The following is a 24,824-nucleotide window of genomic DNA, read 5'->3' as shown; positions in this document are numbered from 1 at the left end:
AGGGTATCTAAAGGGATGGCAGAGAAGCTGGGGAGTCAGGCACATGGGCGTTTTATTCCACGAGGAAGGACAGTGGGATGTCTGTGAGCACATTGAGGGCGATGGCCTGTGCTCTACGTGATTTCCCGGAGGAGGCTGAACTCCATTTCCGAGCACAAAAGAACCAAATTTCTCCACCTTAAACGATGAATGACATTTTTCCCGTGATTTTGCAACCTTTCGCTTTCATCCCAAGCCATGAATAGGCAACAAAGCATCCATCCTCCCCGTGGAATGAAAAATTCATAAAAAACACACACGCAGAAAGCTCCGGTTTGTTGCCAGGTTCCTGGTCAGGAGGGACGTGAAACGCTCCTGTTTCTTCTGCCAGATGAAATTCAGATGGGAGAGTGGTGCTCAGGACCCCCAGCACTGGGCACAGACCTGCACCAGGACGGGCTCAGGACCTGGGGTCCTGCTCATGTACAGCTCATGCTCCCAGCATCGGACCCCAGCTCTCACGAAGCCCTGCAGGATTTTGGCTTCAAACTGACCCAAAATCGCTGTGTTTTGCTTCCTTTCGGCAAACCAAAGTGCTTTTTAGTCTGACTTTTCCCCCCTCTAAGCCTAAAGGAGCCTGACAGTTTGGGCTGTTGTGTAAGCTGGCTTTTCCATCCAAAAATAATAATATTTTGATGCAAAATCCTCGGCCCGCTCTGTTTTAAATCTCCCCAGACCCCCATAACGCTGCGTGTGTGGGGATGCCTTTGTGTCCTCTGGCACACTTTCGCAGATGGAAAGAAGAAAGAGCTTTTCCCTACCTGCATGCTCGCTCCCGTTATTGCACCGCTTTGAAGTCGAGCAATAAAAATCCCCTATATACAGGCGCAGAGCTCCCTGCCAGCCCTTTAAAGTCTCGAATGCAAATTTCACGGGAAGAGGAACGCAGATGAACGCCGAAAGAATAAAAATAAATAAAAAATGTGCGCCCTCGGACTGGAATAAATAATTGAACGGGGGAACCCGGGACAGCAAACGCAGGAATGTGCTCGTGTTTAGCTGGAGTCCAGCAGCCGTGGTGGGGGAAGCGAGGTGCGTGCGGGTGCCATGCCACAGCCAGAGCCAGCCAGGCATGGAAGGAGCAGGGGTGAGCCTGGGTGTGTTTGTCCTAAAATGAGGCAAAGAGGAAACTTTGCATTTTTTTTGTCGGTGGGAGCAATGCGCGGCAACGCTGCGTTTTCTGGGTGCCCCACTGGCAACCAGGTGAGAGGGAGAGAGGGGAAAAGCAGGGGATGGGGACCAGTGTTCCAGCAGCTGCCTGTTTACACTCAGTGCCCATTTCTGCCACTTTTCCTACAGAAAGGACCTCCCCCAAACCTCCCAAGTGATTTGTGCTAAGAAAAAAAAAAAAATGATGCTATTGAGCAAAAGTAGGATTTCACAACAAAGCGTGCGTGGACACCCAGCATCCTTGCAGCCCCGCTGCAGCCCCTGACCACGGGCACAGCAAGGGAATTGTGTTGGGAGCCCGGAGCCGTGAGCTCTGACCCAGCCCAAGCACGGACCCTGCCCGGCTCCGGACCGGGAGGCACCTTGGGAAAGTACAAAAACAAGCAGGGAGAATAAACATCCGGATGAGGGCTAAGGAGGGAAACCAAAACACTGGGGGAAGCCAGGAATAATAAGAACCAAAAACAAATAGAAAAGAGCTAACGGGAGCAGCAGGTCTAAAAATAAAATGAAAGAACAACATCGGGGGGGAGGCAGGGAGGTGTTTGGGGGGATCGGCGAGGCAAGAGGGGCACGTGGATTTTCAGGGCTCAGTCCCACCACCGGCCTCTCCCTTCACTCTCCCACATTTTGGGGAGGATGGAGGGAGTGGGCTGGGACCCCCGTGAGCTTTTTGGCCACAGTGGCAGCCCCCCTCCAATGCCCCCCTCACCCTGGCACCGTCCCCCTGTGCTCTCCTCGAGGTGGCATTGCCACGGTGGGTCTCCAGGAAAGGTGTCCCCTTGGAGCTGCAGGGAGACCGGGAGCATGCTGGAACGAAAGAAAATGCTTTGAACATCTCCTGGCTTGGTTTTCTCGAAAGGAAGGTGATTTTGGGAGCTCCGTGCTGTGTGCCAGCGCTGCCGACACCGGCCCCGCACCCGCACCTCCGCTTTCTGCTCTTGGACGAGCGCCGGCCTCACCAGGGCTGCGAGTCTGTGGACACCTAATTAAAACCAATGGTGGATTTTAAAGAGGGGGGAAATAAGGCAATAATAATAATATATGTATATAAAAAAAAAGACATTGGTCTGAGCAGGGAGCCAAGGAGGCCACGTGCCAGGAAAGCGAGCCGCCTGCCAGTTTGGCACGGAGTGAATGCTTGGCCACGGAGATGAGACGCCGGAGCGGGGCGCGCTGAAGAGGTTCTTGGTGTGTTTGGGGGGACGGGGAGGTGGGGAAAGGGCCGGCACCATCCAGGGCCCTAAGGAAGGGCGAATCCCAAAGGGATGCTCGAGCACGAGGAAGGGCTGATGGCAGAGGGGCTCCCACCAGCCCTGGAGTGGGGGAGACGTAGGGCGAGGGGGCTTCTGGCGAGCAGACGGCAACGGGGCTGCCAAGAGCGGCACCGGTCCCAAGAGCTGGTGGTTCAAAGGATGGCGATGGCCCCAAACCCTTTGCTCTGTGCGGGATCAAGACGCCCAAATCAGAGTTAAGTGCCAAAATGTGGATGCAGGGCAGATGTCTGGGTGCTCCCCATGCTCACTGCACGGCGGCAGCTGCAGGTCTCCTCTCGACGAGGAGGAAGAGGAGGAAGAGGAGGGATGCGGCCATGCCGTGGCGAGGCTGCACATGAACTCCCCAGCTCCCCACCTCTGGCAGCGACCTCTGGCACGCAGCACAGGCAGATTTCCAGGATCCGGCCTCTCCCTGGCCCACTTCCCCGGCTCCCCAGGACACGGCACAGCAGTCGGTAACGTGCCCGCCTCTCCGTGGGCTGCTTTCCTATGACCCAACGCAAGGAGCCTGAGAAAGGAGCAGCCGCGGCCAAGTTTCCCCTTGTTTTTACTTTCCCTGTTTCATTTTGTCTGAGTCCAAGAGCGGGGGCATCACATCCAGCCAGTCCCAGCGGTGCTGTAAGGAACCCAAAACACACCATGCTGTGTGCTGGGTTGGCTCTCGGAGAGCTGGTGGCGATGCCCCGCTGCCGTACATCTCCTCTGGGGGAAAAAAGGGTCACTTGGTTCATCGGGCACCTCTTGGCTCTCCAAGACAGCAGCTTTCCCACTTCTCCCTTGCAAAATCAATGCGTTTCATGCAATAACCCATACAGGTAGGAAAAAAAAGGCACAGGCAGGGTGACCAAGCTCTGCCAGCTGCCTCCGGCCCCGTTCCGGCTGCGGCCGCTCCCCTGGGCGCCGCCTGCCCAGCTGCGTGGCGTCGGGTCGGCTCGGCGCGAGGGCCGGGCCAACACAGCTCTTCCATGGAAACATTTGGTCAACAAAAAATTGCAAATTTTCATGGCGAGTATCCGGTTTCCTCCCAGCTTTTTTGTTGTTGTTTCTGAAGGCTTCTCGTCCAGTCTGGAGCTGGCTTTCACTTGCATTTTTTTCCTTCGGTGTTTAATTTTCAGCAGCTACAACCTCCTGACTTTTTTTTTTTTCCTTCCTTTAGGTTTTCATCCTTTTTTCAGCATAAATGGAGGAGCTGGCATTTCCTTCCCCCTCCTAGCTGAGAGCCTGCTGGAAGTGATGGGTGATCCAAGAAGGGATTTTGGCTTTTTAGGTTGAAATGAGCTTGAGCGAGGGACGTGGGGCTGCGCTACCTGCTCTGGGCCACGTCAGCACAAGCACAGGGGGCGAAAAATAGATTATTCCTGCAGCGAGGAGCAGAGGTAACTCAGGGTAACGCTGGCTAAAGTCCTGCAGGACCAACTTAAGCATGGGGACCGTCCAGATGGAAATCAGAGCCCAGATCTGCAGCGTCCTTGGGGGGCGACACTGCGGGGACATCCTGGTGGGTGCTCCTGGCTCCATCCCTCCATCCCAACCCCAGCTTTTCCCCCCGCGCCTTTTTCTTGCCTTTTGGTATTTCCCAAGCCCAGCGGGCAAATCTGCGCTGGGGAAAGGGGCTGGGGAAGGGGCAGAGCCCAGGCTTCTCCCCTCCGCGTCCCCCTGCGCAAGGAGCCGGCGGGGTCCCCGGCGAAGGGCAGCGGTGACAGCAGGTGGCACTGCAGCCCCAGAAACGCCGCAGCCGCCCGGCGAGCTGGGCTCGTGCGTGTGCACTCATACTCACACCCGCACTCACACTCACACCCGCACTCACACTCACACCCGCACTCACACCCGCACTCAAACTCAAACCCACACTCACACTCACAGTGGACTTTATTGGGTGGCCAGGGGGAATCGCGCGCTCGGTTTGGGTGCGGGGATGCTCCCCGGGGGGGGCAGCACAGGGATTTGCCCCTCGCTTTTTGGGTGGTGGGGGTCTGGCCATGCCGGCTCCTTGCAAGGGAAGCAGGGTTAGAAAAGCAGCCCAGGAAATTGGGGTACCCAGCCAGCCACAGCACGACCACCAGCCACCGCAAACCAGGTTGATGTCGGGAAGGAACCTGAATTACTGTAAATCTGGGAATCTGAACACAGATTTTTAATTTTTTTTAAAGTCACCCTTCCATGAGCTGCATTGATTTATGCCAGTGAAGGATCTGGCTACCGATATTTCCAGTTGTGCCTGCTAAGAATATAACGCAGGCTGCATCACAGCCTCGGTTCCCATCGCACAACTGCTCGGCGAGCTCAGGCTTTATTTTTAGCCCGGCTTCCTCAGGGCTCTGTCTGATCTGATTCCTCTGGAGAGGAGATTTTCTGCTAAATGCCATCCTCCTGCTAGAAGCTCCCGTTCTCCCCAGCGCTGCCCGAGTGGTTGACCTTTTCAAGCAAATTCGGAAGATAATCGGTTCGAGTTTGGAGAAAAGTGGCAGCCGAGCAGAGGAGCGAGACCCCAAAGGAGCGTCCCGGGGCGAGGCAGACGAGCAGCACGCGGACATTTTGCTGCTGGTCGGGATCATGGCAAGCGGGGATCGCTGCAGGAGGAAGGAGGAAAGGCTATTTTATGTCCTTCTGCCTTTGATTTGGCTGGCACAGCGCTGTTGAGCTCTTTGTGACTGGCTTTCAAGCAGCTTGCTGCGAGCTGCAGCACCGAGGAGTCAAAACCCGAGCGGGGCTGGTTAGCCACGCGCGGTCCCGTGATGTTGTTTCTGGCCAGCAGTTGGTTGAGCTCATGTCTTGTAATTAGTGGGTGGGCTTGAGGAGACCACTGTGGCTTCTGATCTCCCGGGGAAAAGGGAGAAAATGAGCAGGATTAAGGAATTTCAGAAAATTACAGGCATTTTCGTTTCGCATGAGCTTTGCCAGAAGCACCAAGCCCTGGAGAAGGAAGGCCACTGCAAGCTGCGTTGGCTGTGGGCAGGGCTGAAGGACTTTGTCACCCATCACTGTCACCCAAACGACTCCGTGTGTCCGTGTTGTGTGTTATATTTGTGTGCTGTGTGTCTGTGTGTGTGCACAGCCACAGCTCCGCCTGCCCAGCGGGCCGCGTACCTCCACGAGACTGAAGGGATACATTCCACCCGCAAACACAGCTTCATATGGATTTATTTTTTATTTTATTTTTTAATCAAGCATTAAGCAGGGTTGCTGCTACCAGTTCAGGTATCCATCAGGGGCTGGGATCCTGGTCCCCCAGTCTGTCCCACCCAGGTTCCCAGTGGACTTTTTGCTCTGGGTGCCCACCCAGACCCATTTTAACCTCAGGAGCAGTCAGTGCTCAGTGCTTGATGCAAAAAACAAGTATATACATCATTTTGGGCAGGCTCTTGTGCTCCTTTTTCTGCTGCAGGGTGCAGGACCCAGCCTTTCCATTGCCATCTTGGTGGAAGCAGGTCCCCCCTCCAGCATCACCAAGCAGAACTGGCTGTGATTTTCCCCAGATAAAGACTTTTTCTAGCCAGGGTTTGATTGCAAGCTTTGTCTCGAGAGGAGGCCAGGTCTGGTGTCCGGGGCAGAGGGGACGTGACCAGCCAAGCACCAAGGCACATGCCCAGCAGCACGCTTTCTGAACGACAATAGACACAAAACCACAATGTCTGCTTCATAACTGCAAACACGGATCTCATCCTGCACTTCTTGCTCGTGGGAATGGCTTATCAGATGAGTTGTTCTGGTGAGCAGCTCTATCTAGTGCATCCATATCTATATATCTGTGTATATGTCTATGATCTGTTTATGTATTCTGTCTCCTGTTCGGTGTAGACATTAATCACGTGCTGTTTTAAAACTTTAGAAGCGCCCTACGTCTTGCAGGCCATGACCGCTTCCGAGATCCCTTGCGTGATCCTTGCAGGCTTCTCACATGACAGCTGCCAGCTGCAAGACCCTAAGCCCTAAAAGAAGGAGCTTTCACTGCAGAACAGCCAGCTTTGTGCAACAGCCCACTGCTCTTCCATGGCAGGTGGCTATTGTCACCCCGTGGGGACACCTCAGGCACGGGATGGTGGCCGGCGTGTCCCCTGCCACCCTGCACGGAGCCAGCACCATTTGCTCCTTTACCCTAAAAAGTCAAGGGCTGTCTCTCCCTCCCCCTCTTGTTATTTCAGAAAAAAAATAACCCTGCGATTATTTTTCCACATGAAAGTGCCCCGGTGCTCAGGTGGACAGCCTGACTCCGGCGGAGCCGCCTGGAATCCCTGCGGTTTGGATTTCCAGGGGAGAACAATCTTATCAGCGCAGATCGGAGGCGCAGATACCCAGCTCGGGTAGGGTTGCGTAAGCACAGATTGCCTCGGCTCGGCATCGGGAGGAGGCTGCCTCCCCGTATTTATTTGTTTTCCCCGCCGCGGGTGTCAGGTTCTCCTGGTGACCATCACCGCGGCTTTCTTTCCCCGCTCATTGTTTGAGCCTTCCTCATGGATCGCTGGGCAGGACGCCCCGTTTAGGCCTGGCCTCAAGCACGTCTCCTCAGGGGGGGGGGTCCTGCAAACGGGGCTTGATTTTTCTCCCCCATCCCGCAGCAGCTCCCCCTGGGGTGAGGGCAGGAGCTGGGCATGTTCCCTGCTCCCTCGGTGCCCCCGTTTTGGCCTCGTCCCCTCCCGCGGGCTCCTCTTTCAGCGCCGGGGCGGCTGCGTGGGCACCTTGTCTCCGGTTGCAGGGGCAGGAGATACGGTTTCCCCGGAGGCCATTGGCAAGGAGCTGCGGCCACGTAGCCCCGGCAGGGCAGGGCCGAGAGGATGGAGAGGGCCTGGGTGAAGGCAAAGCACCGGGGAGCATCGGTGGATACATACCCACAGCATTGGCCTCTCGGAAAATGTTTGGGATTTTGTGTTCGGCCTACGTGGCGGAGGAGCCACCTGGGTGTTGAGTTGCATTTGCTGCAGGAACACCTTATGTCCCAGTCCCATTCACAGCTTTCAGGTGCTAGTGCTCATTTTTTCCTCTTTTCCTCCTGGTTTAAAGATTTTTAAGAGCTCTCCCTCGTACTGACGCACTCAGACCATGTAACATCACCTCTTTTCCAAACCCCACACACTAGCAAATGAGAAGGGACCGCAGAGACCAGCAAGCCTCCTGCAGCTCCCTCCCCAAGCACTGCCGGGGGCTCTTTGAACCTCATCCAAGTCACCCGTCGGACCTGGAGGCCTCGGAAGCAGATCCCACACACGGGGTAATGGATACGGCTGGTATGGCCCGGAATGGCATCAGCATCTTGGCCAGCACAGTGCACCGAGCACGCCTGTCCCTGCGTTAGGCACTGTGTGTCCAGGGGACAGCACCGCTCCCACTGACATCCCCACGTCCTTTACCTGCGCTATTCCCCCCCAGGAAATAATCCCTGCTCTGTAGGAGCATTCCTGCCAGGCCCTGTCCCTGCAGCACAATGAGAGCCCCGGCTGTGGGAAGCGTTGCAGCCGAGGGCCAAGTGCTTGGGCAAGCTCTGCGGTTTCCCCATGCCCGAGCCTCTGCCCAGCCCTCGAGGGCTGAGGATGGAGAGATCAGCACTGAGCCGGGTGCTCCCTCTCTCGCGTGCACTCCCTCCTTCTCCACCAGCTCCGGGACATCAGGCATGGGAAGATCTTGATTCCCTAAATAAATCTCTGATCTGTTCTAGCAGGATGCGGCCCTTCTGCAGAACCGAAGGTTGTCCTTCCGCAGGCACGGTGCTGCCCACACCCCTCCCGTGCCCGTATGGGCACGGCCTCGGGTCCTGCTGGCACCCAGCACCCTGCACCCAGAGCAGCAGAGGGGCAGCAGCATCCTCCAGGGCTCAGGAGGAGCGCACTGATGGCTTGCAGATGTGATTTCGTTTTCAATTGTTTCTAATTTTCTTGAGTTTGGGTTTTGTTTTGTTTTTTTTTTTTTCCTTTTCAGTTCCAGAAAAGGAACAATTTCTTCAGGGAGTGTTAGCCACAAGCCTCATTTGGCATTGTTTTTTATTCAATTGTTTTTGTGCTGCGTTGTTAGGAATACTGCATTACATAATGATAAGCCGCGGTGACTTACTATGGGGACTGCAACGGGAGGCAGCGTGGGTGCGCGCCGGCTCCGTCCTCTGCCCTCGCCCTGCCCGTCAGCAGCTCTGCGGCCACGGGGCTCAGTTTCCCCTGCTGTGAGGCAGGGTCGGTGCACGCTCCAACTACTGGCTTTACAAGCTTTTCCATCCCAAAGCCTGAAAAGGTGCATTTTCCCCTTTTTCTTCCATCCTGAGAACCGAGTGTGGGCATTTACCTACAGCCCGGCACCCTGCAGAACTGGGCTGTAGGTAAAAAGCTGATGCGGGCACGGAAGGGAGCCTCTGCCCATGGAGACACTTTCTGGGAGCTGTAGCCAAGTGAAAACAGGAAACTGTAATTGAACTAAATCTGTCTCTTTAACCTTATTATTAGGATTGGGATTATATGCTTTGGGGAAAGTTCAGCCTCTGTGTAGGGCCAGGGAGAGGAGATGTTCCTGCACCGAGGCACCAGCCTGGAGAGAGGTGAGCCGGGGAGGTGCGGCCGTGTCCCTGCCTTCCAGGCAGAGCCATGCTGCTGGTGACTGATCTCTGGGCAGCCTGGCAGTGTGCTCCCTCCCTCCTTGGTTAAACCCAAGTCTGCTCAGCTTCCATGTTTCAGACTGTTCCCACATCGAGGTGGGACAGACGACGGCGTGCCGGGTCCCTCTGCGCACTCGGGCTGAACCGAAGCCCCTGCAGGTGCAGCCTCTGCCCCCTCCGCTCTCCTCGCGCAGGAACCCGACGGGTTTGGCCCCAGTAGGAACAGCAAAATGGAGGTGGGTTTGTACAGCCCAGTCGGACGAACCTTGCGGTGTCTGCACCTTCACTACTCCTGCTGTTAGCAACGCCCAGGTGCAGTGGTCGGGCTCAGGGGCTCCCCGAGGGCAGCGTGCGCAGGGACAGCCCGAGCAGCTCCAGCTCTTCCCTGGCTGCAAACCCCCCGGGAGCAGAGGGGCGGCAGGCAGCCCGTGAGGCTTCCCACCTGGTCCCCACTCCGTGCTCGCTGCGGGGAAGCAGGAGCAAGAGGAAAGTGCAAAGGTGAAGCGTTATCGTGCTGCATGTGCCAAGTTTTCTTTACGGGTCCGCAGAGCCCTAAGCTCTTCAGTAACAATTAAACAACTGTTAAATAGGGCTTTATCTTCGGGCTGGATAAGGGAGCAAGCGAGGACTGGCTGCTGGGTGACAGGCAGCACAATAAAACCCTCCTGCCTGGGGAAGGCAGTCCGGATGCCTTGGCCCTATCTGGCTGCCCAGGACTGGGGGCTGCAAGGCCAAGTGAGCACGAAGACCTGCCACCACCCACGCCGCCGCTCCATGCGCCGCAGAGAGGTGGGGAGATTTGGTAGCAGGGCCTCAAACCGTTGCCTTGAAATCCGTCGGATGTGAGATTGTGCTGTGGGCCTCATGCGGATCTGCTCGCGTGTGGCCATTCCTGTCCCTTTTTTGGGACGGGGATGGGGACAGGGATGGGGCTGGGGACGAGGAGCCGGGCAGGAGCTGGCAGCAGGGCAGGGGCAGAGCAGGCGCGCGGCTCGTGTGCGCTGCCACGGGACAGCGCTCGCTGAACGTGACCCAGGAAATGGAACGAGGAGAGAGGAGGGGGCTGGCTTTCCTGCCCAGCGTTTGTTTTCCTGCACCGAATTTCCTGCTCGGGGAATCTCAGCGAAACCCCCAGCACTTCTCAGGCGGAGGTGGGCTGGGGAGAAGCGGGCTGCCAGTCCCGCTCCGCGGGGGGACGAGGCGCTTACGGTAGAGGTGACCTTTCTAAATCCCTGCTTTGGACAGACATTTCCAATAAGTGCCGAAGAAAAGCCTGCCAGCTCCAGCTTTCTCAGCCTGCTCTCCATTTTCCTTCCATCCTCTCCAGGCTGAATTTAATCCGAGAAGGTTCCTTTGAGCTTTTGTGTGTTGCTGGGGGAGATGTGGGCGCACAAGGGATCGCGTTACAACTTTCATTTCCTGAAATGTTTGAGGGAACATCCAGGGTTTTATCCACACATCAGGCAAAGTTGAGGGCTCAGATTTCAGGTCTTGTCACTCAGCTGTCACCAAACAAATGAGCCTCTCAGAGCTGGAGACGGGGAGAGCTACCTGCTATTCATGACCCCGAAAGCAGGTGATCACTCATGGGAAAAGCAGGTAGAATTAATCATTCTGCTGTTCTCCATTTCCTCCCCTTTTTGGCTGACCTGGACACAGTGTGAAATCTGTCCTGGGGAGGGGGAAGGCTGAGGGGGCGGGGGGGGGGGGATTAACTCCTTCCTGCCGATGAAAATACAGCGGAGAGAGGTGAGAACCGACCCGGGGGCTGCCTCCCCAGGCTGCCTTTGCTGTGAAAAGCTTGCTGCGAGGTCAAGCCTGCCCCGAGGAGAGCCGAGCGACCTGCGCCTGGCTCCGCTCCAGGGCGTCCCCGCTCCCACCTGCCCGCCGGCCTCCCCTCCTTCCTCTTCCAGGGGCTTCCCTCAGCATCCTCCATCCCTCCCTCCCTCCCTCCCCGCCGGCCACCGCCCGCCTGTTTGCAGCCTCATCCCTCTCCCTGCCAAGGGAAGCGGAGGCTCGGGGCGCGGGCAGGGCTCTGCGGCCGGCGGCGCAGCTTGCGCGGTGCTTGCGCGCCCTTTGCGCGGCCCCGCTCGGCAGCCGTCGGGCCTGGAAGCAGGACCGAGCTGGGGAGGGGGGCGTAGGGGGAGCGGGACCCCCCCGGCCACCCCTCTGGAAGCCAGCCCTGCCGCTGCCCGCGCGCAGGAAGCTCCTCTGCGCTCTTCGCTTTGAAAATAGCCACCGGCTCGCCAGTCCCCGCTCCGAGTTGCGCCGCGCCGGGCCGGAGCCCCGGGCAATTTTTTTTTATCTTTCCTCTCCACCGAGCCCGTGGCTTGGGAAAAGCGGGAGATCAACCGTCCTGGGGGCGCAGAGCCCGGCGGCTGCTCACCCCAAAACCTCCCCCATTTCCCCACGTTCTGCCCGCGGGGCTTTTTTTGGGGGGGACGGGGAGGCTGCGCTGCTTCTTGGCGGATCGGTCCCCTGGGAAGGGCGATGGGGGACCTTGGGGCGGGGACCTTGGGGCGCACGTCCCGTCCCACCAGGATCCCTCGGGGCACAAATCCAACACAAAGCGCAGGATTTGCGCCTTTCACCCTGCTCCCCTCCGCTGCTGGACGCTCGCTCGCTGAAAATCGGGACGCAGCGGGGCCCTTCCCGCCCCATAGCGCGTCCTGCCGTGGGGACAAGGGTCCTGCCCTGTCCTGCCCGGGTCGCACCCCCACAGGACCCAGGCTCGGGGGGGCGCACGAAACCCGGCGGGGTCTGGGCTGGGTGCCCCGACGGGGCGGCCGGTGCCGGGCCTCGGCAAGGAGCAGGGATGGCCCCGAGGGTTTTGTCCCCCCGCCGGGACAGCGGGTGGGGCCGGAGGAGGGCTCGGAGGATCCCCCCCGCCCCGTCGGGGGGACCGGGGGGAGCTGCGAAGCGCCCCCGGGATGCGCCGGGGAGGACGGCGGAGCTGGGAAGACCCTCCTGCAGAGGGTGACATTTCTCCACGGCCCAGGACCTCGAGAACAAACACGGCAGCGACTTAAATAAACACGCGTTTAATGATGCAAAACGCTAACGGGGGAGCTCGGCACCGCCAGCGGCGGAGGCCCCGACGGGGCGGGCGGCGAGCGGCTCCCCCCGGCCGGGCTCCGCGCTCCGACGGAGGCCACCCCGCGGCCGGGCACCCCGGGGTGCCCTCCCCGAGCCCTCCTCGTACCCCTCCATCCCTCGGTTGCAAAACAAAAGGGGCTGCGTGGAAGGAGAGCGGCTCCCCCCCGAGCCCCCAGCGCCTCCGAGGCACGTCGCGGGGGCTCAGCCCCGCAAAGAAGAGCGCAGCCTCGCAGTTCTGCCATCAGCGCGGTTTTAATTTAGCCTCTTTAGGTACAATAGAAAAGAAACCTGAAAGCACATGCTAGTTCTGGGAACAAATAACTCGAGACGGACAGCTTCGGCCGCGGGCTCCTCGCAAGCCGAACCGGGAGGGCGGCGAGCGGGGACGGGCAGGAGAAGGCAGCGTGGGGCTGGCGGGGCAGCCCGAGAAATCCCCGTTCAGGAGGGAGCGGCCGGCGACTCGCGGTATTCCCAGCGCTGTTCTCCTCGTTTTTAGCCACGTCGAAGCATTGCCCCGCCGAGGAGAAGGATGCCCGGGGGGGCCGCGGGCCCACGGGAGCTCGCTAGCCCCGCACCGCCGCGTTAAGACATAGGCACTTGGTAAAACTCTAATACTGCAGCTTTTTTTTTTCTTTTTCCTTTTTCCCTTTTTTTTTTTTTTTCCTCCTCTTTTTAAATTTCAACTACATCGAAATCTTTCCTGGTAACGCTAAATATGAAAAATGTAAACGAAACTTCCCCTCCCTCCTCCCGCTAGGACACAGCGCTCCGCTCCCTCTGCCTCCGTCCGAGCTCCGCGGGGACGGGGACAGGGACGAGGGACAAGGACAGGACGCCCCCCCGGCCGCCCCTGCCCCAGCACGCCTGCGGGGCTGGGATTTATTCGGGTGGAATCGGATCCAGCTGTTTGTTTTTTTTTTTTTAATATTATTTTTTTTGTAATTCCCGCTGGGACCAGCTCGTTTGAACTCGAAGGGACGAGGGTTTCTGCTGCTCTCTGCGTTTGGCTACGTGGAAAAAAAAAAAAAAAATAATAACAATAATGATGATAGCGGGAGACGCTGGGGGGGTGGGGTGGGGGGGAGAACTGGACCGACGTGGGGTCGAGTGAAAAGAGCCGAGAGTCCCGTTAAGAGGGCCGAGCTGCGAAACCGGAGGCCGTCCGCTGCGTCCAACCGAGAGTCCGTGTCCCCGGGCAAAGCCTCCTGTCCCGCGGCGGCCCTTTAGGAGCCCAGGTCCACCAGGCTGGACGTGAGGGGTCCCAGCAGCGAGTCCTGGAGCTGGTGGGCCGGCAGGCTGTGAGCGCTCTGGGGGGCGGCCAAGCCGCTCAGGGGGTAGCTGGAGCTCCTGGCGTGCCCGAGGTTCCCCTGCAAGAGCAGGACCGAGTTCTGATCGGGGCTCTGCGGCGGAGAAAACTCTTCCTCGGAGCTGGACAGGAGGGGTTTGCTCCCGTCCAGGGGCGAGAGCTGGTTGGGTTTGTTGGTGGCGGCGTTGGAGTTCTCCGTGTTCTCCCTGCGGAGGGCACAAGCAGAGCGGGGACGTTACCGGGGGCCGGGGGGGGAGGGGGGGGGGAATCCGGGATGCCGGCCCCGACGGGGCCCCGCGGCCGCCCCCGGTAAAAAAAAAAAAAAAGCAAACAAAAAAAAATAGAAAGAAAGAAAGAAATAGGAAAAAAAGCAAGCGAGCGCCTCGTATTTTCCTAACGGAGCGGCCCCGCAGCTGCCCCCCGGTAAGACGGAGCTGCCCCGCATACCCCCGAGAGCCCGGTGAGTTAGGTGGGGAGCAGAGGTTGGGGTTTCCGAGATTTTTTTTTTTATTATTATTTCCCCGTCTTTTTAATTAAAAAGAAAAAAAAAAAAAAATCGAAGCGCGGCCCCGCGGCCCGGGAAGGCTCGGAGGGGCCGGCCGGCCCTATTTCCTCTCCGGGCCTCTTTAGGGCCGCCGGCGGCCGCCCCAAAGCCGGGGGGCGATGAGTGCCGGCCCCGAGCCTTCCTCCCTTCGGCCGTGCCGGCGGCCTGCAGCCCGAGCCGAGCCGTGCCGAGCCGTGCCGAGCCGAGCCACCGCCTCGCACCGAGGCCACCCCGGGCGGGTGGGGGCGGAAGGCACCGAACAAAGGCGGGGGCGGCCTGGGGAGGCGGCCGAGGGGCTCGCTGCCCCCCGGGCAGGTGGGATCGGCACCGGGGTCGGGTGGGAAGCGGCTTCCAGCCCCATTAACCCCGGGGGGGGGGGGGGGGGAGATGCGGGACCCCCAGCTCCAGCCGGCTGGAGCCGAATTGCTTGCAGGGGGGCGGCAGCGCGGCCGGGGTGGGGGGGGGGGGCTGCAAAAAGGGCGAGGGGGCCGGGAGCGAAGGGGATCGGGGGTGAAGGGGGCCGGGGACGAGGGGGTGAGGGGGCAGGGGGTGAAGGGGTGAGGGGGCTCCTCTCCCAGCCTCAGCCCCGGCCGGGGGCGCCGGGAGCCGGGCAGCGATCGGCGGCTGCCTCCGTAGGGCCGGGAGCGGGGAGGGCCGGGGGCGCGGGGGGTGGGGGGGGGGATTTAAGTACCTTTCCTTCGCCTCGGCCGCTCGGTCCCGCTGCCTCCGGTTCTTGAACCAGTTGCTGACCTGGGTGGTGGTGAGGCCGGTGGCTTCGGCCAGCTCCCGCTTCTCGCGGGGCGAGGGGTAGGGGTTGTGCGCGTACCACTCCCGCAGCACGCCCCGGGACTTCTCCTTGAAGCAGTAGCTGGTCTCCTCGCCGTCCCAAATGGTGCGGGGCAAGGGGAATTTTCGGCGGACCCGGTACTTGCCCACGGCTCCCAGGGGTCTGCCCCGCAGCTTCTCGGCTTCCACGTAGTGCGCCTTGAGCCAGAGCTGCTGCAGCTTGGGGTGGTTGTGGGGCGAGAACTGGTGGCTCTCCAGGATCTTGTAGAGCTCGCGAAAGTTGCCCCGGTGGAAAGCCACCACCGCCTTGGCCTTGAGGACGCTCTCGTTCTTGTGCAGGTGGTCGCAGGCCGGCAGGGACCACAGGAACCGGCCCAGCCTCTCCAGGTTCCCCCCTTGCTGCAGCACCTCGCACACGCAGGCGACCTGCTCCTGCGTGAACCCAAACGACGGCAGCATCGACATGGCCGGGGCTGCGAGGCGGTGACACGGCCGGAGGGGCTGCGAGGCGAGGCGAGGAGGAGAGGAGCGGGGGGTGGTGGTGGTGGGGGGGGGGGGATGTCCCGGTTCCCGGTCCGGTTGCCGGTCCCGGCCCGGTCCCCGGAGCGGGGATGCTCGGTGCGGTGCCGGGGGGACTTTGTCCCCGCTCCGCCGCCGCCGCGCTTAAAGCGCCCGAGCCCCCGCGCCGCGCTGATTGGGCGCCCGCGGCTCGGCCCCCGGCACGGCACGGCCCGGCACGGCCCAGCCCGGCCCAGCCCAGCCCGGCCCGGCGGGCAGAGCCTCGGCACGGGCGGGCGGAGCCTGGCGGCCCCGGCTGCGCTTCCCTCCGCCGCCTCTGCGCGGGTGCGGTGGGGTGGGGGGGAGCCCCCCCTCGGAAAGGAGCTTGGGCTTTCCTGCCTTCCTTCCCCTTTATTTTGATCGGTTTTTATTTTTTATTTAATTTTTTTTTTTTCACTCCCCCCTCCACCCCCCTCCTCCTCCTCGCCCGCTCGCCGTCCCCGTGCATCCAGCCCGTCTTTAATTACCTTAATGCCGGGGATGAATAAATAATGCGCAGTGAACCTCCCCGCGCCGCACTCTCCCCTTTTACCCCCCTCCCCTTTTACCCCCTTCCCCTTTACCCCCTCCTTTTACCCCCTCCCCTTTTACCCCCTCCTTTTACCCCCCCTTTTGCCCCCCAATTTTACCCCAAAGGGTCCGGGGGGGCCCGAAGGGAGCAGCCCCCGCCCGCCCCCCCCCGGGGCAAAGCGGGAGCGCAAACCGCACCGACCGGCGGCGCTTTAATTACCCTAATCCTCATTTGCACACCTCGCTCCAAAGCAATTATTTAGGAAAAATTAGAAAACAATTAGGCTCCCTAAACAAAGATAAGCTATTGTCAGGAGCCGGGACGGGCTGGGAGAGGAGGACAATGCGCTGAGATAAGGGGAGCGGTGGGGGGGGGGTTCCTCCTGCCCCTATTTCTCCGCGATCTGCGGCGTTTTAAGCACGCTTCAGACCTCTCCCGGTTAAGAACCGGCTCTTCGGGGCTCTTTTAAACCTGGTTGCCCCCGCTAAAGCCGGGCTGATTTCTTCGGTGTGAAGCGTTCCGGGTTCCTTCATTGGGTTTCAGGAGCAGTTTGGGGCCGAGGCCGGCGGCCATCCCGGTGCCCCTGCCCCTGTCCCTCTCCGGGGGGACCCCCGGGACCTCTCCGCCCTCCCGGCCGTGCAGGGGAAAGGCCCGTGCCCGAAGATATTTTCTCCGAGCCCCGGAGCTTGCTTTCCCCGTGTATTTCGCGTCTCGGGGCCGTTTAAAATAAGCCCCTGCCACCCCGTCTGCGCAGTGCCCGTGACCATGTGTCTGGTAATTTTCCCTTGCCATTTTATTTTAGTACTTATGATGTTTCGGATGAAGTCTTAAAGAGCTGCAATGTCCTCCCAGAAGGAATGTCTGCTTGGAACAGATCCTTATTGACAAGGCAGCTGTGTGGGGACCGGAACGGAGCCTTAAAACCCGGCTCTAAAATCAACTAATACCCTAAAGTCTGGAGCAAGTGCGCAGAATTACAGCGCATGGGCTCGCAGCCTCCCGCGGCCGCTTCCTGGCCGAGCGGTGCCATGTCCAGCTGCGAGCCCGGGGACGGGCTCCCCGCCCTCCTTTCGCTTTATTTCCCTTTATTTTTATCCCTAGCCTCGAATAAGATAGGGAAGAGCCGAGCCACGGGTTCGTACCCTCGGGCTGAGGGTGAGGAAAACGCAAAAAAAAAAAAGAGGCTGGGGAAGCCCCTTGCTTGGTTTCTATCCCCCCTTCGCCTTTTTCCTCTCTTTCCTTTAAAAGGCCGACCTAAATAAACACCGCGGTGGCTGGGAAGAAGCAAAAAGTCCCTTGGCGGCCGGAGAGAGGCTTCCCCGTGATTTTGGGGAGCTGGTTTTTATTCCTCCAGGCTCCCCGAAACTGGCCCGCGGAGGGGCCGGCGGCGGTCCGCTGGTGGGCTCCACCTGGGGGCTGTGCTCAGCCCAGAGCCGCTCGTGGGGGGTGTTAATTATCAGGGGCTTGGGTTTGTTTTTTGTTTTTTTTTTTTTCCTTTTTCCTAAAAATTGAAACCTTTCGCTTTAAACCCCGGGCAGAGGGGAAATGGCACGGGTTTGCGAAGCACGCCGTGCCATTCGCCCCCGTTCAAAATCACGCAGAAACGGTTTCGAGCCGCAAAAAAAACCCCAAACATAAAAACAGTCGCAATGAAAAAAAAAAAAAAAAAAGAAGAAATAAAACAGAAGTGGATGCAAACACCCAAAGAACAACAAGGCGGCTCGGAAGAGCCTCCGGCCCCTTTATTTCTCGGGAGGCGAGGGGCAGCAGCCCGCAGCCTGGGCACAGCCCGGGCTTTGCAGCCTCCGGAGCCTCTCCCCGCCGGCTTCGCCTCCGCCGCCGCCGGGGCGCGGATCCGCAGCGTTTGCGCTGGAAATTTTCCTATTTTCGTGATTTTTTCGATGCGGCGAGGAACTGGGGGGGGAAGACGGGGCTCGCGCAAAGGCACTCGGCGGGTTTTCATCGATTTCGCCGGAAAAACAAACAGCAAAACTATGGAGACAACAGGCAGAACACGCGTCCCCTCTCCCCTTAGAAATAACCCTCTTCCTAAAAGAAATTTGATTTTGTTCCTTCCTCTCTTTTTTTTGTTGTTGTTGTTTTGTTTTTGTCTCGAAGTGTGGGGGTCTGGGGAAGCAAGCATCGCGACGAAATAAAAGCAGGAGCGCTTTTTTTTATTATTTTTTTCTTTTTTTTTTTTCCTTTATCTCGGAGCCGTGTCTCGGCGGTGCTAATAAGCCGTGTGCTGCCTCAGAGGCTGGGAGCCGGCGGGGCAGTAACACAACGCTGCCCATTTCCGAACCTTTCGAAGGCGAAACCCAAAACCGGCCCATTAGTCAATGAGGTTTGTGTTGTAGAGGGCTCCTTTCCCATCCACTTGCTGTTCTGAAAAATAGATCACATTTCGTTATCTTCAGTGAGAATCTGCAACGTGATACCGGATCCGTGTTGCCTTCCCTGCCGAATGCGAGGCGCAGGGGAGACAGCCAGCTTCCTTGGCGTATTTCTAAACAATAAAGGATTTGTATTTGCTTTCTCTCCCTCTCTCCCCCTTTATTATTCTATTTTTTTTTTTTTTTAATGAGGAGGGACAAGCCCCTCTCCGTGCGCATCCCTCTTGTCTCGCAGGAGCCTTTGGCCCCGAGCGCCTGCAAACCGGCGCAACCTTTAATGACGTGTTGGTAAATCGCCCTCCGGACACCTGTAAAAACAACGCCGGGGGCCGAGGGAAGGGGACCCCGGGGAGGGGACCCCGGGGAGGGGACGGGGACCCGGCTCTGGCCCGGCTCGGCCCAGCCGGGACCCGGCGGGGGGCGCAACCGGGGCGCAACCGGCGCGCAACCGGGGCGCAGCGGGCCCTTCCTCCGCGCACTTACCGGCACGCTGTCCGAAGGACGGGAGCTGGCCACGAGTGGGTTTTTTCTCCGTGGGCTGACCCGGGCCCGGTGTCCCCGTCCCCCCTCCCTGCCCTGGGACCCCCCCCCCCCCCCGCAGCCCCTCTCTGCTCGCTCGTGTACCTCCGGGATGCTGATTCTTTTTAAGCTAGGAAGAATTTCCTTTCGGGAGGTGAAACCCTCCAGCTCCTCCTGTTCAGAGGAAAGTGCTAGTGATGGTAATACGGGGTGACACTAAATAAACAGTTAAAGCAGGGCTGGAAAGATGGAGTTAATTATCCAGTGAGCTGCATTTAAACCCAGACCAGGAGGGGCTGATTTGTTTTGGCGCAGGGAACCGAGGAGGAGACGAGCCGCCGAGGTCTCCTTGCTCCTCTCGGAGCCTCCTTAACTCGTCCTTGCTGCCGTCGGCCCGGGGGCGCGGGGACCCCTTCCCCGAGCCGCCCCCCGCAGCCTGCCCCCCCCCCCCGGGCGATTTTGGGGGGCCCCAGGCTCCTGTGCCACCCCCTTTGTGCTCTCGCAGCAGCGAGGTGGCCGCCCGGGTGGCTCTCCGGTGCCCGCACTCCCCCAGGTAAGTTTGTATACGAGCAGCAGCAGCAGCCCTGCAATGCGATTTCTTTTCTTCTCCTTCCTCCTCCCTTCTTTTTTTCTCCTCCTTTTTTTTTTTTTTTCTTTAAGTCTGATATTAATAATCCCCGTATGCCCCTCTTTCCGGGTCATTACGGTACTGCTGGTCTCTAATCAATCCTAATGCGATGGCAATTGGAGTCTCTGATGAATGCATCTCAGGTTTCTTGTAATGGCTCTACCACATTTTCCTGGACCTCCTTCTTTAACCTGAGATGCCAGGGGGACGTCTCCGTTCTCAGCTGCTGATTACTTCAAGATGTTTGGGCTGGTGTGGGGAGCGAGCGAGTCAGCCTGCCCCTGAATAATCTGGAACCGAATTGGATGAGCAGTTTCCTAAAACCCAAGGGGTTTAACTCCTCCGCTGCGCCGAAGCCTGCCCGCACCTCCCGCACCGCGACACGCGTGGCCGTGGGAACGTGTCTGGCCCAAGCCCCGGGTACCCGGCCCCGGGAGGGTGCCCCCAGTTGGCCCCACGCAAAGCCCTGTGTCCCCCTGAGCCACCCACGCCTCCCACCTGCACGCCCCCACGCGTGGGCACCCCGCTGTCCACCCACGAAGGGATGCACCTGCACCCGTGCGCGCACCGCTCCCCGCGTGCGCGCCCTGCACGCCCGCGTGCACGCACCCACTGGGACACGCACGCCTTGTGCACGCACCCCATCCCCACCCGTGTGCGCACCCCGCGCGCGTCTCCACGCCAGAGCCACCCACTCGTGCACATGTCCGGGTCGCCCCAGGCGTGTCCGGGGCAGGGAGCCGGGTGCTCGGGAGAGGTGAGCCCCAACATTGCCTAGGGGGTGGCTGGGGGCAGGGGGGCGCTGGGAAAATGGCGAGAAGAAAAAGCAAAAATTCGGTATTTGTCCAAGAGGGGTATGTGGCTTTTTTTTTCTTTCTTTCTGCAAGATATGACAATACTTTTTGTGCAAGCAATATAAATATATGCAAAAAAAAAGTTAAAAAATATGAAAAAATGGAAAAAAATCCTGCAGAAAGAAAAAGAAAAATAATTACAACTGAAAAACAAAACAAAAACAATTTGGATGGGCACTGCCACTTTTCCCACTGCCCCCAGTGGGGTCACCTGGGTGTGTCCGTGCCGTGGGACCCGCAGTCCCACCCGTAAGGGCCTCAGCATTGTGGCGGGGGGACAAACCCGCCACTTCTCGGTATTTCTCTCTCCCAGGGTGCTTTATTTACCTGCTGGCACCTACAGCTGCCCGGGCCCGCATTCCCCTCCCTTTTGGCCGTCTGAAAGCACAAATCCATATTCCCCGCCCGGGCGATGCAAAGCGCATAATCTGTTCTGTACACATGGGGTTCACACGGGGCAGAATGGGTACAAGATTTACATAAGTGGCTCTGTTTACCTGCACTTTTTGCATTTGGGCACTGAGCAAATATTTCCTCTGCCTGGGGACCGTGCCTGATGCAGCTCGGGCTGCGGGTTGGGTGCAGGCAAGATTTTGGGAGGGCATCTGGGAGCCCGGGGGGGCCCGTCCCGCACCCGCCGCCTCGGTGGGTTTCCGAGAGCGCTGCGAGAAAGGGACCTTTCACCTCTCATTAGTGATGCCATCAGTGGCTTGGCAGAGCGGAGCTGAGGTCACGTTACATATGGCACGCAGTCTGTTCAGCGCCGGCAACGCCAGCTTTGAAATTTTAGAGAGGGGAAAGGTCACCTTGCGTAAGCCGGGTCTGGGGGTCCCCGCTCTGTCTGCGTGCGGGGTGGGCGTCCATATGCCTCCGTCGTCGCCGGCCTCGCTCCGTCTGGCCCTGAGAGATGCTCAGCCCCTTTTCTCTTCCTCCCCCTGAATTCGCAGGGAGTCGCTGAAACGAAGTGGTTGCTTTCGTACCGCCTCGCCTTTTCCTTAGAGAATGTCTCTGTGAGCGCTGTGTTGTTGTTTTTTTTTTTTCTCCTTTCTCTTCCCAGCATAAACCTGTCTTGCATGACTGATTATTTTTTCAAGCGACGTATAAAGCAGCTTTCCAGGAGAAAATGAGTTGTATCTCTTTATCAGCAGATCTGTCCGGACGGATAAGTTTACCGTTCTCAGAGCTGGGTATATAATTTCATAGACCTTCAAAATGTCTCGCTTCCATGGTGATTAAAACTTCTCACTCCTGAATCTTGCTGGGGTATTTCAGGTTTCATGCCACTGGATCTTAGAAAAGCACATCTGTACAGTTGTATTTCTTTCATCTGAAGAGCCAAAAAAAAAAACAAAACCAATATATTTGCGTTTGGGAATATACCACACCTTACATTAAATTAATGCCTGGCGTAACTCACTGCATTGAATTGTGGTAGGATCCTGTCAAGGCTTCGTCCTGAACATCTCGGAGGCAGTGGCTGCGGGGAAGTTACCGTTTCGCCATCCATGACAGCTGACACCGTAAGTCCGTGCCCCTTATCAGCCCTCCTGCAGCATCTTGTTTTGCAAACTTTTGTTTTTAAATACACGGGGCCTGATTCTCATGCTCTTGAAGTAACTTGAACGGGAGTTTCTGGCATGCAGCTGTTGCTCAGCGATCTTCAAAAGGACGTTTGCTTTTACACAGGTCATCACTAAAAACACTCCAAATGAAATGGATGCTTATCTTTAGGATCCCTGAGAAACGGGAGCTGAAGCAGCGTGCGGCACAGATTCAGAAATTCACCTTCCTGCCTGCTCATTCAGCTCCACTGCGCAGAGCGAGGCATCCGGGCACCCGCACTAAAGGGATCTCATCCTGATTTCCTACTAATACTAGTGCTTCTTGCACGTATTTTAATTTTTAAACAGGAATAGTCTTCCACTGCCTGTCAAAGGGAGTGTTTGGAGCGGAGATACGAGACAGCTGACTTTCAGAAATGGAGACGTTGAGACCTGCCCACGCGTTTTGTCACGACCAACGTTTTCATAGCATGGGGCTAAATTGTGCTCTTAGTTACTTGAGTGCAAATCTGCAGATTTAAATGGAGTTTGTCATAAGAGGGGACTGGATTTAGTCATAATTTTCTGCTGCTGTCTAATCACTGTAGTCTGAAGAAAGCAACATATGTATAATGGTAGCCGAGATGCAGGAGGGGCAAGAAGCTTTCTACCAATGAGGATCGCATTAAATAATTAATTCCCAATTGCCTTTCTACATTAGTGCTTTCAGCTAAAAAAGCCAGTCAGCTTTGTAAGGCCCCAGGCACTGAAACATTTGGTGCATTGTCAGTCCAAAAGTCGGGGTAATAGATACCCAGGGTGCGCTGGAAAAGTGCTGCTCTGCATCGTGCCATTTGCATATCCAGATGCACAGCCTCCTTCCTCACCCGTCCTTTTTGTTCCCGGAGTTTGACAGGACAGCAACTCTTCCAAGGTGGTTGCTGAAGAAGCCAAAAGCGTATTTATTTTACCCAAATCAGAGGAACTGAATGCTCGAGTCTAAAACCTGAGTATACAAAAGCAGCATGTGGGTCTCTTATCAGCAGACCAAATCTGGCGAGTTAATAAGGAAAGGAATGAATTTCCCCCTCCTTTCCCATTTGCCCCCCTTACCCCATCTGCTGGTCCCCCAAGCTCAGCCTGTAAACTCAGGTCAAGATGGGATCTTTCGGGCTCATACATCATTCACAATAAAGATCTTGCCACAAGAAATGACTTTACAAGCCTTTTGATGTGCAAGTCATCGGAGACAGCTCAGCTCACCTTCTGAGACAGATACACGTGTGTGCGTGCGTGCATGTGTGTGTGCATAAAGCTGAAGAAGAAAAGGAAGCATTGGAATAAACTGCCCGAGGAGGTGGGAGATTCGCGTTTAAAAACAGGTCTAGACAAACATCTGTCAGAAAATGCCGCCGTGCATTTGATCCTGTCTTGGAGGTGAGGAAAAGGCTGAATGGAGATGTCAGGTCCTCTCCAGCCCCGAGACACCACAGTTATATTATATACACATATATGTCTGGCCATGCAAGTACATGTATATTTCCAGTCTTACTGTGAAAAGCTTTTGGCTCCTGTGGTATTTTCTGGCTGTGAATCCTGTAGGCTAATTATAGAGAGGTCTGCTCTCTCTTGGTTTCATTAAATTTCAGTTCCACTGAGTTTTGGTTTCGTTTCATTTTACATCCTTTGTGCCACAAATGGACCAGATTGCAGCATCCATCTGATGGCTGTAGTTCTCTCTCCTCCCCCTTTTTTTTTCAGCTCTTTTCATATAAGTTGAAGTCCCTTTAATTCTGAAGCATTTTGGCAATATCAGTGTCTTTCAAAACATATTTGTAAGTCCTTCCCTCTGCTCTTACACTTCTTGAGGTGGGGTGGCAATGGCAGAACTTTATTACTAAATGAAACAGATTGGTCCCTGAAGAAGCTGTTCGGCTAAACAGGAGGATGAAGTGTGAAAGATTTGGGGTTCGGGTTTTATTTTTATTTTTGTACAGGATCACTTTCCAAAGCATCCTGGCTGTGAAGGCAAGGTGGCCACGGCAGCTGCTGGCACCCCCATAGCTTCTTCCCAGGTCTGCAAACCTCAGCAGGATGCTGGAGCTGCAGGCTGTGCTTGGGGAGCGAGCTGGCAGCTTGCTGGTGTTCATGCACAGAGGACGGGGAGTTACCAAGGTGCGGGACTTGGGGTCCTTTACACAGCAGCCAATTTCAAATTCTCCTTTTAAAATTCATTTGAAAGTGAGTTTTATCACCGTGAGACATGGAGGTACCACTCCGGACAGGGTCCTGTACCTGTGCACCAGGGGTGCGTGCTGTGAGAAGCAAAAAAGGCTGCAGCAAGCTGCAGGCATTAACACCAAAATTTGCAGTGGGACTTGAGCCCTGAGTTTCTGAAGCCTGACGCTGGGACCAGCCAGCCTGGAAAACCTCACTGATTTCACAAAGCGCGCAGTACATGTGCAGAGGGCCTGCCATAGGGTGCTCCCGTGCTGCCTCAGCATCTAAGCCACCACTTTCCGTGAGGTTAGGCTCTGCCGTGCCAGACAGCTTTCTGGGGGGAAGGAATGAAGGAGGGGGCTCACGGGGGTCTTCCCCCCATTTTGTTTACTGCATTCCTTCTGCTGGTGAACCGTTACCGTTGTGGCTGGGCTGGTTTGTCTGAAGCCTCTTGGGTTTGTACTGCAGCCAGCGCTTCTGATTCTGTCTGGCCACATATTGTATTTGGCTGGTCGGCTCCCTCTAAAAATTCCGCTTTTTTTTTTTTTTCTTTTTCTTTTCTTCCTCCGTGGCATTTTAACAGGCACAACATGGCACAACAGGCACCTTTAGAAAGAGATTGAAGATGCAAAGACAAATGCATGCTTCACAGGCAGGCTTTAACATAGGTAACAACCACGACCCCCTTGTAAAGAGAATTTGGGGAGAATTTCTTGTGCAGGCAATACTTTTAAATCATTTCTTCCACTACGCTGAGGAATTATAAACAATTCCTGAGCTAATCTCCATGCAAAACAGCAGGAATTAT

The 24,824-nt window shown here is 57.2% G+C and overlaps 1 protein-coding gene and 2 long non-coding RNA genes across 4 annotated transcripts in view; 1 reads left to right on the top strand and 2 right to left on the bottom strand.

Annotated features, from left to right (window-relative positions):
* Nucleotides 1–12,395: 12,395 nt before the first annotated feature.
* Nucleotides 12,396–15,624, bottom strand: SIX1 (SIX homeobox 1). The gene is made up of 2 exons (XM_083837634.1): nt 14,698–15,624; nt 12,396–13,668 (listed from the first exon to the last, which is right to left on the bottom strand). The coding sequence occupies exons 1-2, from the start codon at nt 15,255–15,257 to the stop codon at nt 13,380–13,382; spliced, it is 849 nt and encodes a 282-aa protein (XP_083693760.1). The 5' UTR covers nt 15,258–15,624; the 3' UTR covers nt 12,396–13,379.
* A 392-nt stretch (nt 15,625–16,016) lies between these two features.
* Nucleotides 16,017–24,824, bottom strand: part of LOC310900150 — a 12,865-nt gene continuing 4,057 nt past the window's right edge. Inside the window, exon 3 of the long non-coding RNA XR_014584873.1 lies at nt 16,017–18,246. This is a non-coding gene — a long non-coding RNA (uncharacterized lncRNA). The remainder of the gene's footprint in view (nt 18,247–24,824) is intronic.
* The window catches only part of LOC310900149, a 16,041-nt gene continuing 10,096 nt past the window's right edge, over nt 18,880–24,824 (top strand). For both annotated transcript variants that reach the window (XR_014584857.1, XR_014584858.1), the window contains exon 1: nt 18,880–19,326. This is a non-coding gene — a long non-coding RNA (uncharacterized lncRNA). The remainder of the gene's footprint in view (nt 19,327–24,824) is intronic.

This window comes from Anser anser, assembly GCF_964211835.1.
Source record: "Anser anser genome assembly, chromosome: 5".
Taxonomy (NCBI): domain Eukaryota; kingdom Metazoa; phylum Chordata; class Aves; order Anseriformes; family Anatidae; genus Anser; species Anser anser.
This window is presented reverse-complemented; position numbering and strand designations above follow the sequence as displayed.